This window comes from Pygoscelis adeliae, unplaced genomic scaffold (assembly GCF_000699105.1).
Source record: "Pygoscelis adeliae isolate BGI_AS28 unplaced genomic scaffold, ASM69910v1 Scaffold52, whole genome shotgun sequence".
In the NCBI taxonomy this organism is placed as follows: domain Eukaryota; kingdom Metazoa; phylum Chordata; class Aves; order Sphenisciformes; family Spheniscidae; genus Pygoscelis; species Pygoscelis adeliae.
The window spans coordinates 927271-943675 of NW_008824285.1; the positions used below are offsets into that span (position 1 = coordinate 927271).

Consider the following 16405-nt stretch of genomic DNA (forward strand, 5'->3'; position numbering starts at 1 on the left):
CATTTAGCACTATCTTTCAAGTGAAAAAAAAGAATGGACCTTTAGGATGATGTTAATACCATGTAGTCCTACATGATCCCTGTTTTAGTGATTTATGCTGAATAAGCTTCTCTCTCAACCTGCTGAAAGCAAGCTGTGCGCAGGCCCATAGAGGAGGAGACCAGCTGTTGCCAGAGATAAAAATAACAACAAAAATAGTTCCCTGTATTTTAAGAGACTTGTGTCGATATCTTTTCATCTATTACAAAAAGCCCAATAAAATTTTTGTGGGAGTACATCTTGGTTTTATGGGACTTGCACTGGTAAATGAAGTTTGAATTTAAATCTACTGAGCAGGGTTCCTTTCCTTGTGGCTTAAAGGATTTTAATGTAAACTAGTAAGACTGCAAAAGCAGTGTGGTAGAAACTGTAAATTAGCTTTACGATGCTGCAGTCTGGCGGAGCTCTGATGTGCACCATTTTGGTGACAAAATTGTAAGTCATTTTTAAAATGCAACTATTAGTCCTATATGACTCACAGCACAGAAATATCTGGGAAAAGTGCTTAGGAAGATGAAAATATACTAGAGCAGATTCTTTGGTGATGTAAAATCCAAAATGGCTATTTCACCATCTCACACTCAGGGCAGTTAGATGGAATCTTAAGTGTGTAACATTACATTTCTCTTTCTTTTACTTTCTATTTTGTGAAGAGATTTTTAGAATTATTTTTCAAAAGTCACAATTTATAAAATAGAGGAAAGGAATAAATTTCTGGCCTCTAATCCTGCTTCAGATGCTCCTTTACATCTGTGTTTTGGATCAAATCATATATATATATGTATACAGATTTCAAAAAAGTCTTTTTAACATAGGATGTTAAAAATGTGATTCTGGAGTTTTAAGATTGCTAATAATGTTCAACATATCTATTTATATAGCATTTGCATACAAATTCTGAATTATCGTTCTGAGAGAATACTGTATTGCAAAGCATACTTACATCAGGCTTGTGGGGGAGCTGGCAAAAGTCAGCTACTTTCTACTGTGGAAAATAGGAAGCAAACATTTAACATCTTTACTTGTATTGTTTAGCTGTTTATTAATGGAAACAAAATCCATGTTGCTGCCTCATTTATATGGTAGGAGAAGCATTTACCTAAAAACCGTTCTAATTTCTCCTTCTCTAAAACTGGGACTGTGCATAAAAAAGGGAGGAGAACTGGCATAAGCCTCTGTAAGTAAAAGTGCTAAGTGCTATTAATATCATCCCATGATGCCAACACAAAACAACAGAAAGAGAGCATCTGAAAACAGACATGTCAGGTAATCAACAGATGCAGCAGGGGGAAAGGGAATAGAAAAAAAATGTAGCCTATTTTTCCACTCAAAAGTCTAACTTAACTTCTTGTTGTCTAGTTACTGCTTACCACTATTCATCATTATCATGGAGAACAAATAATTTCCTTTTTATGATTTTTTTTTTTAAATGATTTTGAAGACATCTCTGTCACCCTCAGTCTTTCTTTTCAGCTACAGTTTTTCCTCACAGGTTTTATTTTCTGGATGTTCAGGATGTATTAGCTTGAGTAATTTGCATAGTAAAGTCAGTTACTGTATTCTCAGGCATCCTGCACTCTCTCGCAGGCGTTTCTTGTGGCTTTATGCTAATAGTAAGATCTTAATCCTCTGTGATTGATACTGAATGTGGGAACAGCAAGAAATTGAGGAAATGGAGGAACTCCGTGATTCAGCCTACATTCCTGTTGAACAGCAGGTTATTGGCCACTCCATCTCCAAGAAGATACAGAACTAGAGATGATACAGAGAATAGCAGCAAGGATGTTCAAAGAAGTAGAATAAACCAGGGTTTTTCAGTCTAGACAACAGAAATGAAATGTGAGAGAAGCCTGTAAAAGAATGCATAATATGGACAAGGTGGTTTGGTAACAGTTACTCGGTATTCCTTACTACATAGAACTAGGGGAGCCCTGTGCAATTGTTAGGCAGCACGTGTTGAACAAAAGGAAAGCTTGGAAAGGAAGGGCTGTTTAAAAAAATGCAAAAGAAGATTGTGGCATTTGTTCCTCCTGGATGTTGATCATGAAGGCCAAGTGTTTCAGTGGGTTCAAAAGGGGTCAATTTGTGGAAGGACAGTATCAGTGATTCTTAGACACAGTGGTCCAGCTGCAACCCCCTGCTGAGGAAGTCCTTTAGTACAGGGCATGTTTCTTACATTGTTTCCCTAAACTTTCAATCCTGGTCACTATTAGAGATACCATACAAGACTAAATGGATTTTCACCGGCCATAGTATGGCAGTTCTTCTAAGACTCGGGTGTACAGCTAGATAAGCTCGCATTAGAAATGTAGGCTAGCGGTTTGGTTACTGTTTCAAACCCCATTCCAATGGGAGAATAGTAAATAAGTAGTATTGTGCCATTTCTAGTCCACTTAAACAATACGAGAGCATCAAAACAATAATAGGTTAGAGAAAGTCAGAGATCTTGATTCAGATTCACTACAGTAAGATCAGTAACAAAGAAGCTGCTTTAGCAAGGCTAACCAAAGTAAGGTTAACAATACTCTATTGAGCAATGTAAAATTAAAATCTTACCTTAGGCCTCAAACTGAACGGTTTCTTTTCTGGCATTGTAAGAAACTTTGACATTTATTCCTTTTCAGTACATTAATTCAGACACTAGACTTCATTGGATTTTGATGTACAACCCAGATCCCTTCAGTCTGAAGGCCCTTTTAGATGTGCTTTGGAGGAAGTCAGTCTAGACACCTTCTGGTTTCCCTCTCTAGGCTTTTCCGGGCATTCAGTAGGCAGAGTTGGGTGTCGCTGTACATAGAGGTTTTTCAAAGCTACCCAAGTCTTGAAAGTAAACATTGTGCATTTCCTGAGAAAAAGCTATGTGTGTAGCTCGCATATATTTGGAAAACAAGAGGAGAAAATACATACAGCTCTTTGGAATGACATGAATATGATACAGCACCTGCAGGGCAGTACTTAGGTCTTTGTTGTGGTAGCTAACCTAAGCTATTTTGAAAATTAAAACTGCATCTGAGAAGCTGAGAACAAATTAACTGCTGGAGAGTGACTGTAGCTGGTTTCCCAGACAACAGCAGCTCACTAAAACTCCACCGCTTTTCTGTGGATGCCATTCCCTATTTTTTTTAATTCATGACATTTTGTCCAATGAAGAACAGGTTTCTGAGGAGGAGGACTGGAAGTCACTAGAAATACAATTCAAACACAGATAGAACCATGTGCTGCTGAAAACAGTGACAGCTTGCTGCCAAATAAGCTGGTATTTTTGTCTCAGTCTTAAATATGCTTGCAGCCATTATGAATTCCCATTGCAAACAAGAACTCTCATGTCAGGCTGCATGAAGTACTAAAGTGCAGAAAATGTTTGGGGAAGTCTAAGCATTTATAAGTCTAACACAGTTCCAGCCTGCTGAGCTGGGAAAGCAATGAAATTTGCAATTTCAGATCAGCAAGCTCAAGCAAAGTCTTACATCAAGAGTTGTTCATCACACTTTTCAGAACTGGAATCCTGGGTAAAGAAATAGTTTCAGATTATGATAGATTTGCGCACTAAGTACCTACCCTGTGGCCTATCATGCTGCTCTCAGCCAAATACAGGGGTAAAAAAAACCCACCAGAATGCTTGTTTTCAATTTCTTGCATTTCCATAAAGCTCCTAAAGACTTGTGTTCCTATCACCAAAACTGATAGCCTACGACCAGAGCTAACGAGCACCTTGGCTAATTTTAAAGAATATATGAGTAAAAATAATGGTTAAGTTTGGCTCGGTACCAGTTCCGCTAAGGACACTCACTCACAGTGACAGCTCTCTTTTTGGTTCATTTGAAGTAATAAATTATTTTTGTATTTATTAAATGGATAAACAATGAGGAGAATTCTCTAGTTAGATTCTGGTTTTGGTGGTAAATGCAGTATGTTTGTAACTAAACCAAGTGTAACACAGCCAGCTTTATATTCCCTAAAATTTCCAAATTGTACAATGAAATCAAGCCAATTTTTGGCAGTACCATGTGGGGTTTATTGTTTCAACCTGAAACTAAACCAAAATTAAGCTGTGCTGGTTGACTTCACCTTTACTTTTTAGTTTAGCCCCAGAACATGAAGTAATAAAAAAATGTGTAAACTTGCTAAAATAGGGCTGGCAATTTCCTGCGTTTTATTTGGTTATTTAAATCCACCCCCCCAAAGAAACATTCTTTGACTAACTGAAAGTTTGCAGACTGAGAACTTTAGAAAATTTTTCTCACACACACTGATTTCACAGAGAAGGGTTTTGTTCTGGTATTTTGTTAACAGAATAGGCAGGAAAGCTCTGCAGCAAATGTACATTCATTGTGATTGAATTTTTAAAATCAGTTGTTTGGAATATACATGATACTAATTAAATAGTTATGAGATCTTCTAATTCCTCAAACATCTGAACAGGATAAGGCCAGATTTTCAGTTTTTCTGTAGCAGATACCAAGTGACAACATGATGCTATCAAATGACGTTTTAAACCCGCTCTTTAAGTGTGGTAAGTTAGAGATGCAGGACAAAGGGGAGTCAAGGCCCCAAGACGACAAACCTTTAAACTAGGAGTAACCTCTAGTGGCTCTAAATAGTCAATATCATGTTTGCTGATTTTCACTAGGCATTATATTAGCATTACTGTTTCCTAAATACATCATGTCATAATATTTACCTTTTATGGCTCTGTATCTCACTCCTTCCTGCCCCAGGAATGATAGATGTGTAGTTTTGTTTTTGACATTAAAACATGAATTTTAAACGAGAGAGGACAGGGAGAAGCTTGTGTTTTCCTTACTACTGAGATGATTTTTAATAGGGCTTCTTCTGCTCCTCCAGCAGAAAACTGCATTATGGAAATGAGTGTCTGTTTCCATACACACAGTGCGCAGAAACCCTTATTTCCTCCCTGCCAAAGAGATTCTCTAGTGTAATAGTCAAAGCTGGCCATCAGTTCTTGAGTGGAAAAAAGTGACTAAAGTCCGTTTTGTCTGCTGTAGTTGAAGTCAGGCTCTTCAATCTCAGTTTCTGTTATGTCTGAGATTTTGGAGTGCGTCCTTCCTATTTCTTCCAGGGCACAGGCTAGGGAGTCAAGGTCACCATCGTGCTGATGTCGGGCTTCCCAGAGGTCCAGAATGACAGCAGATGGACTGCTTTGTGTAGCAAAATAGGAGAGATTCCTAAAAGGAGGGGAGAAAAAGGTGAGACAAAAAGGATGAGGAACAGTATATACTGTAGCTGCCATTAATGTGAACGTGCCCTCTGTTGTGCCTAGCACTACGGATGGGTTTAAGAAACAAAAAACCTTCAGCAAGACCTAGATGAGACAGAGGAGGCAACCCTCAAGAGGACACACACTGGTGTATTTATTCTTCAAATGTCACTTGCTCAGTTTAGCAGAGGTAGAATGAACACGGGACTTTTATATTCTGAGGTACATAAATGCTGGCCAGCAGTACCATCCTATATCATTTTGAAAATAAGTCAGTTCTGGAAAGCGTCATTAGTAAACTTAGCAGTATTCATCAGGGACAGGAATTATATAACTTAAATTGATGCTTGTGATGATGTGAAGATATGACATCTTTTAATTTGTAAATTTATATTTTATTAATATGTAGGTTTTAGGACTTTGCAGAGGAGATATTTGCAAAGAATTTGGTAAAACCAAGTGTTTATCTTAAACACATTACCCTATAACCCCTTCTATTTATGGGCTTTGGACATAATCATCTGAATAAATACATTAACTTCACATTCACAAGCATAAATGTTATTTATAGCATTTGTATTACATATAGATACATATCTATAAATACAGGAAGAAACAGATAAGCCTGTAGCACAGAAAAGGAAATTTGGACTTGAATGCTATTGCTTGGGTTTTTAAACCAACTCCATGATAATTAAATATTTGCTACTGACCATTTTTGGACTGTTACCCATCAGTAAAAAACTGGCAGATACCATTTTTTTTTTCCTCAAGCTTTGCTATTACCTTTCCTCAGTACATTCATCTCTATTGGTGATCGAAAGTTAACATACAGTGAACAGTTTGTGCACGTGTAGTACAATTCCAGCTTTGAAGAAGTTCCTTGTAGCAACAATATGAATAGTTTCAGTGCATTGAAAGAACAGATTACTGTCCCAACTGAGGAGCTAAAGCCAGACTGTTACTCTTGTCAAGTAACACCCTGACTTCAACAGAACTGCTAGGATGGCAGTGGCCTGTATTTTGAAATAGATGGGGGAAATACTATGATGTCACTAATGGATTATGTTATACAGCAGATACATGGAAATCTATGAAGTCAAGTATTTATGCTCTACCATCTGGTTTTATAACTACATTTTGGGTTGTTTAAACTGCTCAAAAACTTCCTTTTTCTATCTATGAATTCGATTTTATAAAAATAGATATTGCAAAGACCCTACCAGGTGTCTCCAACACAGAATCAAAAGTTAAAGGGCTATCATAAATTTGGTCTTACACAAGTCAGCGTAACCTCCTTAGTACACCATCTCTCAGTTTCCCAAGAAAGACATCTCCTCCAGCTTCCTCTACACATGAGGAACAGAACCCAGGGGAGATTAAAGTGCCTGACAATAGGCAGCAAACGCTGATAAGTAAAGCAGAATTTTCTGACTCTCTCACTACAGATTACTTTTTTCTTTGGTTCACATGTGGTTTATTGAGATTGCCATGCAAAGCAAGAAGTCAATGAAAATTTATTTTGCTTGATTTAAGTATTCCTCTAGCCTCTTGGGAATGTATTTATGGTGTTTGTGACAATGAGAAAATATTTCTGTGAGTGAACTGTCTCTACCAATTTAATTTAGCCAAGAGGAAAAAGCAAAATAAGTAGTAAATTAGTTTTTACTGCATCTTTCAGTTTTAATAATCATAATATTATTACTCCTAACAGTAGATCATGGCTTTCTTTTTTAAATATGCCTTTTCCTTAAAAAAAAAAAAAAAAAAAAATCTGCAAAGTGTATAATTCATTTTGGAATATGAAATACGTAGATAGAAGCCAAGGCAACAGGCCATCTGATTTTTTTTGAGAGAACGCGCAACCTCCTAGGTCCTTTAAACCACGGCTTTTGTAGTACACAACAGAGCCAAAATCCTTCCACAGTGTTACATACCTTACCAAGACCCCACTCCTGTGGGTGTACAAAGAACAGGTCAAGTCCAGAACAAAGAAACTGACCTTAGAAGCAACCATCAGGTAGGACAGGGCACACGGGTTTATTCAGAGGAGAGAGCGGTTAATCAGCAGCTACTCGTATATAAAAGAATGTACAAACTACAGCTTATCCTTGAGAGTAAGTATGTTAATTACTATGCACACATCTTTAATACCAGCAAACAAACAAACAAACCCATAAGAGCAGCAAGTTATTGCCATTGCATATGTAAATGTTCACCTTTTAAAATTGCCTTCCGTTACCTGTTAATGCAGGTTTTTTGTGCTAACATCTGCCAGTCTTTGCCTTTGGCATTGGGTGTGTCAAATGTTGCACAGATTCGTTGTCTAATAGAGTAAGGGATTTTGAATGCTTTTGGACCCATCTGTGCAGGGAAGTTGCTGTCATCATGTGCAAAGAAAGCGATGGTTTCTCTTTCATTCTACACAGAATATAAAAGCAAAGCATTTAGTTAGGGCATCAGGCTTTCTGTCTGCCTCGGGTCTGTAAGTGGCTCTCTGTAGCATAGTAACAGAGTAACACCAAGAGTTGTATCGTAACACTCCACTCTGTTTAGAAATGGGGAACTGAGACAGGATTTCTGCGTAGCCTCTTCAGAATGAGAATAGCTGTGAGTGCAGACAGTTCTGTACACTTTTTGCTGCCTTGTTATGCAGGGGTCTGCCTGCAGTGAGCCTGCCTACATATACCTATTGGTGTATCAAATCTGCTTTTGGAGGAAGAAAGAATCAAACCTGAGCCTGAGATTCCAGCTGTAGTTTGTAGAATTGACAACAGAAAATTAACTAGCTAAGAGGTATTTTTCTGATTTGTGAAGGAACTTCTAGAACATCACAAGTACCTATGTATAAAAACATTTAAAATAGTGTCATTTTCCTTCTACAAGGTTCCTCTTTTTGTTTATTTTTGTGTTACAGATTAAGTCCAATAGAGCAGGGATTGGTAGATGGAATGCCACAAAAGCATATGGGTTTCTAAATCTTCAATTCCTTAAGCCTAAAATATGGACACATAAATCCCTCATTTGTGATTTTTTTTTTTTTTTAAAAACACCTGAATTCTGTAAGTACCTCAGTTTTTCCATGTTAAAAATCTCTTTGGAATCCAGGTCCTTTTGTAGATCTGGCCCATTCTTTTCCTATGAAATTATACCAGTCTTGTGTAATAAGTCACATTTCCATGCATTATTCATTTCAGTGCAATGCATCATAAATATTAAATAACAATGATGCTATAGTCTCTTCATATAACATTTATGACACATCCCAAAAGTCATCCATGCAAAGTAATAGCAGTGCTGTAGATATATCGCATGGTCTGACTGTTTCAATTAAATATGCAGAACAATAGTAGATTTTCATACCCTGCACATGTGAGATAAGCTACTGCTACCTGGTTAGTTCAGGGAATTGTAAAGCAATGAGCAATTCAAGTATTCAGTTGTTTTTTATATATTTATTTTACAGTTAAATTATCCTCACTCTTCAATCACTTTTTGAGATAGGCATGAGAAAGGCCTTCCATACTAGCAAATCCATTTGAAGACAGAATTGTAACATGCTCTAGGGACTTGCAGACAGATAGGTCCTTTGGAAAAAGAGACCAAAAAAAAGGTGGCAGCAACATTGTATTGAGGTATATACAGAATGACAGACCTTTTTTATGAAAACAATAAAGAACTGGAAAAACGCTTAGCTGGATTCTGAGGATGTTTTTATACAGAATGTTGTTTGTGGTTTTCGTACTTAGTTGTTGCATTCTCTGCATAGTGTATTTAGCAAAGGGCATATATCATTAATCCAGAAGTATTAATCTGGATTAATCAACAAAGATGCGCAATAATCTAAAAAAAGCAGCCGATGTTTTCATTGCTGTAGGACACATCACCAGGGTGCTTGACTACCTGTTTGATTTCTTTCACCTGTGAGCAAAGTTACAGTCCTTGCAAGACATTCTGCGTACGCAAAAATGCTCTAGTAAGTGAATAGCCAGTGGCCTAACAGCAGACAGCAATCCACCTATTTTCAACTCTCAGTGCTCTGCAAGCTATTAAAAAACTTTTTGCAAGAAAACTATTGCCACCAACTCAAATATAAATTATTTTTAGTGTTGTAAAATCTCTGTACTTTGATTTCTGCTGGAAATGGAATCTTTAAGGCTTTATATACTTGTTACAGTTTTGAACAGGGCATAAGAAACTACACAGAGATAGAAAGGACAAAAATGGGGAGGGATCATGTCTCATACTACACAGCAACCTTACAAAGGAAAAAGGAGAGAGAACACTTCACCTCTAGAATGGATGTCTGGATCTGTAGGATTTGCTCATGACCCTTGACTTGTCGGACACAGATCTTGCAGGACAGCTGTGTAGTCGCAGGAGTGTAGCGCTCCAGTGAAAAGGCACAGTGCAGCGGCTTCTGGCTGCTGCTCCACACGCGAGAGAATGGGACTTCCTGCGAGAGAAATGTATCCCACAAGAACGGGGAGGCAGGCGTGAGGAAGAGAGAGAGAAGTTGTGACAGTCGCAAAATAGGGGAAAAAAAAATCCATTATTTTTCTCTGCAACTGCTTTCTTACTAACGTCCCTGCAAAGTCAGACTAGGACAAAACTACTAAATGACGATTCAATTGATAAATACTCAGATTTTACATTTAGTGAAAGCTTAGATTTCATTCAGTGACACAAATGATGAGAGACTCCCATCTGAAATGAAACTTAGGAAAGATGCACTTCGCTTACTCCTCCTAGGCAGGGATCAGAACTCTTACTCTAATCTGTGTCTCCTTGCCATCACCTTGTACTACAGAATCCAAAAAAAGGAACTTCCCATCAAGAACTGCACTTCCTCTGTAAGTTAATGCAGCATAGAGCATGACAGCATATTTTCTATATTTATGGTCCATCCAAATTTAAAAACACCCACCTGCCTGGGTAGTCACGTGCAGCCCACTGCACATCATTGGTCAGTCTCAGTTTTACTTCTTAGTTTCATCCTGTTATATTCTGTGACTACTTTCAGTGACTCCTCTACTTCAGCCAGGGACAGTTTATGGGATGAATGCCCTCATCAAATGCTATATAGACAACTGCAGCAATTAAATCATCAGAGATTTCTGGCATCTCTGGTTGCTTTGAGTTCCTAAAAACGTATGGAAATAGACAGGAGAAGTACATAGGGGGCAGCTAACTTCTGTTTTATGATTACTTTCTAAATACCAAAGTTCTGTTACTGGTCTCCTCTCTTTATGCTTTCAGAACATGTTTGGGTTTTTTTTTCCCCATTTTCAAACTAACATCAGCTATAAACCCACTATGGTGTTGTACGTTGTAGCCGTGAAGGCATGTAAATACTAAAAACAATTAAACAAAATATGTTCTGTATTAATTTCAAAATATTGGAAAATACTGTAGAATCGGCAACCTGGAGAATAATGTAAAAGGGAAGAAAAGACTGATATTAATATTTCATTCTACTATATCTTAGCATTCATCCATATAATTATAGGACAGCATTAAACAGCTTCAATGAGCAATTATTCCAACACAAGAAAACTAGTTTAAAGATTTTTACATTAGTTTTTCTAGAGGAGAATTACGAATTTTCAGATTATTCTGTCCCTTTTTCATGTACTATTTTTAAATTTTAGAATTGACTTGAATGGCATGTGAAGCTGATCCTTCAAAGAAAATACAGTAATTACTATATGCAAATTTAATCTGGGCATGCATTCTGCTTGCATTTTTCAGAGCTTTATAAAGGGTTAATAAGTGACACCGACAAGGACATAAAATGTGCTGCCTATAGGCAGCTATAATTCCTTCAGTATTTACTACTGATAGTTATAACTGGGTGACGTACCAGCTAGTCGCTTGTCATAATTAGCTGTTTAAATCAAGTAAACCATGCATTTAACTCTTATGATCAGTTTATATATGGAAGCTCACCTGAAAGATTACAGCTCAGAAAACACGCATTTCTTCATTCTTGCCTTCCTATAAGCAATTTTTATTGGACTTAGGTTGCGATCTTTTCTATGTCCCTGAAGAAATTAGCTATGCGCTGGTAATCTGAGAATGTACAGCTTCAAAGATCAGCCTCACCCTATACTTTGAAGTACAGTCAAGACTAAAACTAAGGAGAATATCGTTGTACTCATAGCTGATACACAGTTTACTGCTTCTTAAGAGTGTCTCAGGCTATCTGTAATGATGCACTAAGTGATAATGACAAGCTCTGCGTTTAGGTCCTGAGTTGGTAGCAGTAGCAAGATACCAACAGCGATAAAGAAAACATTAGCAAAATATTAGAAGTGGAGCACTGTAATTAGATTTTTCCAGAGTAATCATCTCTGCTTTCATTCAGAGTGGAAAAATCACTCAGCTGAAAAGAATTATGTGAAACATAATGGAGGGGGGGGGGGCAAAGCTTGGTGGAACGATAAGTGTTTAAAGCATTCCAGAAATGCTTTCAGTTTTATTCTGCCTTTATAATTAAGTTCCTAGCAGACAGAGGGAATGTAAATCATCTCATAGCTACAGACAGACACTGGATCCTGCAAGAGACACAAGATGCTAGGAAGACAGCTGCTCTTAACCCCCAAAGGTGCCTGTCTGACTTCTTAACATGCTTGTCACAGCCTCTTCCTGCTCTAACACCCAACCGGTTTTTGAGGGTTCCCCCTCGTTACTTGTGAACACGGTGGACAAGCACTCAGCATCTCTCCTGCAGGGTGGCCAGGACAAAGAAATGCACTTAGCATAGTCTAGAGAAACTCTACCACCTGCCATTAACTGCTTTGATGCCACAGTTTTACATGATGATTTATTCATCTGTTCAAGCCTTGCAGCAGGATCTTTACTTATCTATCTGAGAAATCATTAACATAAATCTTTCCTCATCGTACTATCTGATGATAGTTGGTTTTGTTTGGTGGACCAAACAGACAATTATGGAATAGGCTCTTTTCAGTTGATCTTGACAACCACAACAGCCAGCTTGTTTTTAAAGTGAGGTATGTAGGAGAGAAAGCGAGCAAACAGTGGAAGAAACTCCACTTGAAGAAACAGATTCTTTCATATATAAAGAAAGAGGCTGGAACCAAATCAGAGCTGTCAACAGAGTTGGGACATTTCACAAAACATTTCACTGAGGGGGAAATACAAAGCCAGTGTAAGTTGTTCTGCAGTTTCTGTTAGAAACAATTACTGTATTTCTCAGCTGTCCAAGTCACCCAAACTATACTCAATTATAAAATGTAAATATTTATTTGGCTTCAGTATCAGCAGTGTGTCAGACCATTCTGTCAGCAGAGGTTTTGCACATGCTTCTTTCTAACTGAGTGGCTGCTGAGAGAATGGGTAATGTGCCTGCTAGGATCAACATCTTCAGCAGGTCTGCCATTAAAGCAAGCACAGCACTTATGCATCCTTCTGTGGGTTATGACTCCCTCATCCAACTTTTTATTTTTTGTTTTTATCTTGCAGCAATAAATTTAATAGCTACTTTGGACTGTGCGACTTGCATTAGATTCAGCAAAGTGATATCCTTGCAATGCATGAAGATTAGTACAGAGAAATTTGCATTGGCTATCATGTCTTGTTTTAACAGCACCCTGCCGTTCAGTTTTGACTGGAAACTCTAGGCTATTACTTGCCAACAGAGAACAAAAATACCTGAGTTTAATATACCGTAAGCAATATATTTTTTCACAGAAGTTAAAAAAACCGCACACAAAGTATTTTGAGGCCTCTGAGTCACTCTCAGAACTTTGCATGCACCTGAGACTCACAACCAGCAAAGGAAGTAATGCCCCAAAGAAATAACAACTTTACAGAAATTATCAGGCAGAAATAATCCTCCCTGAATTCTTAATTACAAAGAAACATGGAGGCTAGAGTAGCAAAACCTCTTACTCTGGTCATCAGCAAAGTTGTTTGCAGACAGCACAGTAAGTGGTGTTTTCTGCAGGCCATTTTTCTAATTTATCATACCACAGTGTTATTTGGGTTCTTAGGGTCTATTCCTCCTTATGTAGTTGCAATGCCTTTCTGCAACAGTCTTAGCAAACAATATGAACAGTAATTTCTACTGTGTCCAGTATAAGGGATTGAAAGTGTTCATCTCTGAACAGTTTTATATTCTATTACTAGAGCTATTTAAAGAAGTTGCTTTGCTGCAAGAAAAGTCTAGGAAATTTTTCACCACGGTAAGGTGGTGTTTTTAAGCAGTCACCATGGCAAGACAAGTTCAGTTAAAACTTTCCTGATTTTTTTTCTCCTGTACACTGGACATTTAACTAATACACATTCTGCATGATGGGCCTGTGGAAGGTGTTTTGTCTGCCTTCTAAAGCAGTCAGAAGAGATCGACATAAGATAATGCTACATATATTTAGTTCAGATCTATCGAACAGTTATTAGAAAGCAGTTTTCAGAAAAAAGACTCTTTCTAAATGGCACTTTGAGGTTGAATTTTAGTCTGTCATGCAGATTTAGTCTCCAGAATTGGACAAGGGATCAAGAGACAAATTAATCGAAGTACGGAGCTGTGTTTATAGTATGGTGTGAGGCAAAACTCAATTTGTTGTATTAAAACTCCCATGATTTTTTTTACCGCTCAGGAAGGTACTAGTTTTGATAGGTATTTGATATAGTAGTGGGGCATCCTAATACTGATTGGTTTGTCTTTTAAAATGCAATTAAGTGAGTAGAATAAACAAAACACTTAAAAGCAAGCAGTTCTTCGTACGAAGCTGAAAATGATGCAGTTTCTTTCAGTTCTTAAGTTGTAGCATAAATTATCCTTATATTCTTAATGATGTAAGAATTTATCTGGATGTAGATCAGATATAAGAATTTATCTGGATATAGATCAGCCCATCAGCAATGGGCTCTAAGTTTCAGAGCCCGTTACACTCGTGTTTTGGAGAACATGGCAATCCATTTAAAACAATTTTTTTGCCAAAATACTGAATGATAGATAACTGTCTATATGCGTCTGGGAAAAGGGAGATTATATAGTCTAAGTAAGTTCTGTATTTTAAAAGACCAGCCCACTGCATGTGCCAGCACATCGCTTATAATTTCCAGTAACCAATATACTTAGAAATTCTTTTGTTTTGATTTTTACTTTCCTGTCTTCAACAGCGTCTTTAATTAATGTAGTACAGAAATAGAATTTGCTTTTCCTCAGTTCTCATTCTTAGTATATATGTGCTGTAATTTGAACTCATGACATTTAAATGTAATTTTCAGCCATATATTCATAGTTATATCGAAATTGGAATGACAAAGATACAAGAAACATCTTCACGAGTGATAAATTTTAACAAGAATACAGGCCTTCCGTTGGAGGTAATTGAAATGAGGAAAAGTACAAGCCTGCATTTTTGTAAAATGAAAAATGCAAAGCATTCTGTTATATATGAAATCTGTGTTTGTCAAAATCATAAGGCAATGCATTTTTGTTGCATGCTCAAGAGATTAAAACCACACCTTCCAAAAATAAAAGGGACCATTGTCTTACTTGGGTTATGCCTATACCAGTGAAAATTCTCACTTCCTCTGAATGCAAATGTAAACAAATAAAATTGACAGGTACCTGACATGCAGTAAATGGTTTAATTCTCCAAAGGAAAGGAGGGATATCAAGGACAGATATCTGAAGGCTGAAGGTATTCCCTTTGAAATGCAAAAGTTTTGGTTCCTCCAGTAATTGTCCTCCTTGGAGTCTTTCATCCGAAACCACTTCCTGCAACGGTAGAGTATTAGGAACGAATACCAAATCTAATGAACATTCATCTTTATGAAAGGTGCCTAGTTCACCTACAGCATTACCAGGGTACAGCAGTGGAGTATTTCTCTCATGGGCCAGATGATGGGCATTGACATTTATATTTCACCACCGGTGTTAAAAGGATGGTTAAGCATTGTCAGCTCTATTTCCGTGTACGTAATGATGGTACTTGTGACACTGAATTTTCTTGTTGGCTACCTCAGTATCAATACCCGCACACCTTCAGACTAGGAGCGCAGTACTTCAGAAGGAATCTTTAAGGGTATTGCAACACAGTAGTGGCTGTCTTCACATTTTGGGGTTTCAAGTCAAAGCCAGCCAGTTTTCGGGAAGCAAGACTATGTCAAGCCCATTTCCAGGTAAAGCTATTTCCCTCCAAAGAGGAAAATGGAAACTGGTTAAACTGTGACATCATCGTAGGTTAGTCCCTCTTCTGTTCTGGAATAACACAACTATCCGTGGTATTTTAATTAAGCTTTTGAATAAAAAGCTCCTACAGGTTGTGTCTAGTATTCCTTTAAGACCTGACATACAAAGCTGACCGAGATATTTACTTAACAGACTAAAAGGACAATAGACAACATAAGGCATGCTTGGTGAATAGTCTACTCAGTTACAGATTAAGTCAATAGGAGTTTTGGTGAGGAAGTACTCTCAGGACTTTAAAGAGCACTGAAAGAAACACAGCAAGCGTACACATTAGACAAAATGCTTCAGTTTCTTTTCTCCTCTCTTGGACATTTCCAGAATTACTGGGCCAAGACCCTGAGCAATCTTGGAAGGGCTGACTTTGAGCAGGAATTTGCACTACAGCCCTCTAGAGGTCTGTTCCAACCTAAATTTTTATATAATCCTGTGAATTTAAAACATAATAGTAAAAAAAAAAAATCACCCCTGCCTGTACTTACGCAACATTTATTCCTGTACTGTTACAGTAAAAATACTAGTGAGGAGGGAAAGCTTGCAGGAGTGTTTAAAAATCAGCTAGCAAGCAGTCTTTCAAAATTACCTTTTTTATCCTCATAAATTATATAAAATCTGTGTACAGTGAAGAGGTTTAGTGCTTGTCAGTAGTAAAGTTATTGTTGGAAGAACTACTGGAATCATTGTGACCTTCTGAAAATATGACTGCTAGAGCTTTCTAAAACCATAATAATGGATTTCTATTCTAAACCAATTTACAGGCATTCAGTTTGTTTTAACTCTTGATGGCTGGGTTTATATGAAAGAAGGAATAAAAAGGGAAACTTTAGCTTTTGATTTTCAATGGCAAAGGGACTAGCTTATTTCAGAACTATTTTCAAAATTCCCTGAATGTGTTGCGTTTTTTTAAAATGTACCATAGTTGT

General features: G+C 37.4%; 1 protein-coding gene across 1 annotated transcript in view; it reads right to left on the bottom strand.

The window, feature by feature from the left end:
• Window positions 1–5020: 5020 nt before the first annotated feature.
• Window positions 5021–16405, bottom strand: part of UNC5D (unc-5 homolog D (C. elegans)) — a 94930-nt gene continuing 83545 nt past the window's right edge. The window contains 4 exon segments of the mRNA XM_009318632.1: window positions 5021–5225; window positions 7500–7678; window positions 9549–9713; window positions 14862–15011. Of these exon segments, the coding sequence (XP_009316907.1) occupies window positions 5021–5225; window positions 7500–7678; window positions 9549–9713; window positions 14862–15011 (699 nt within the window).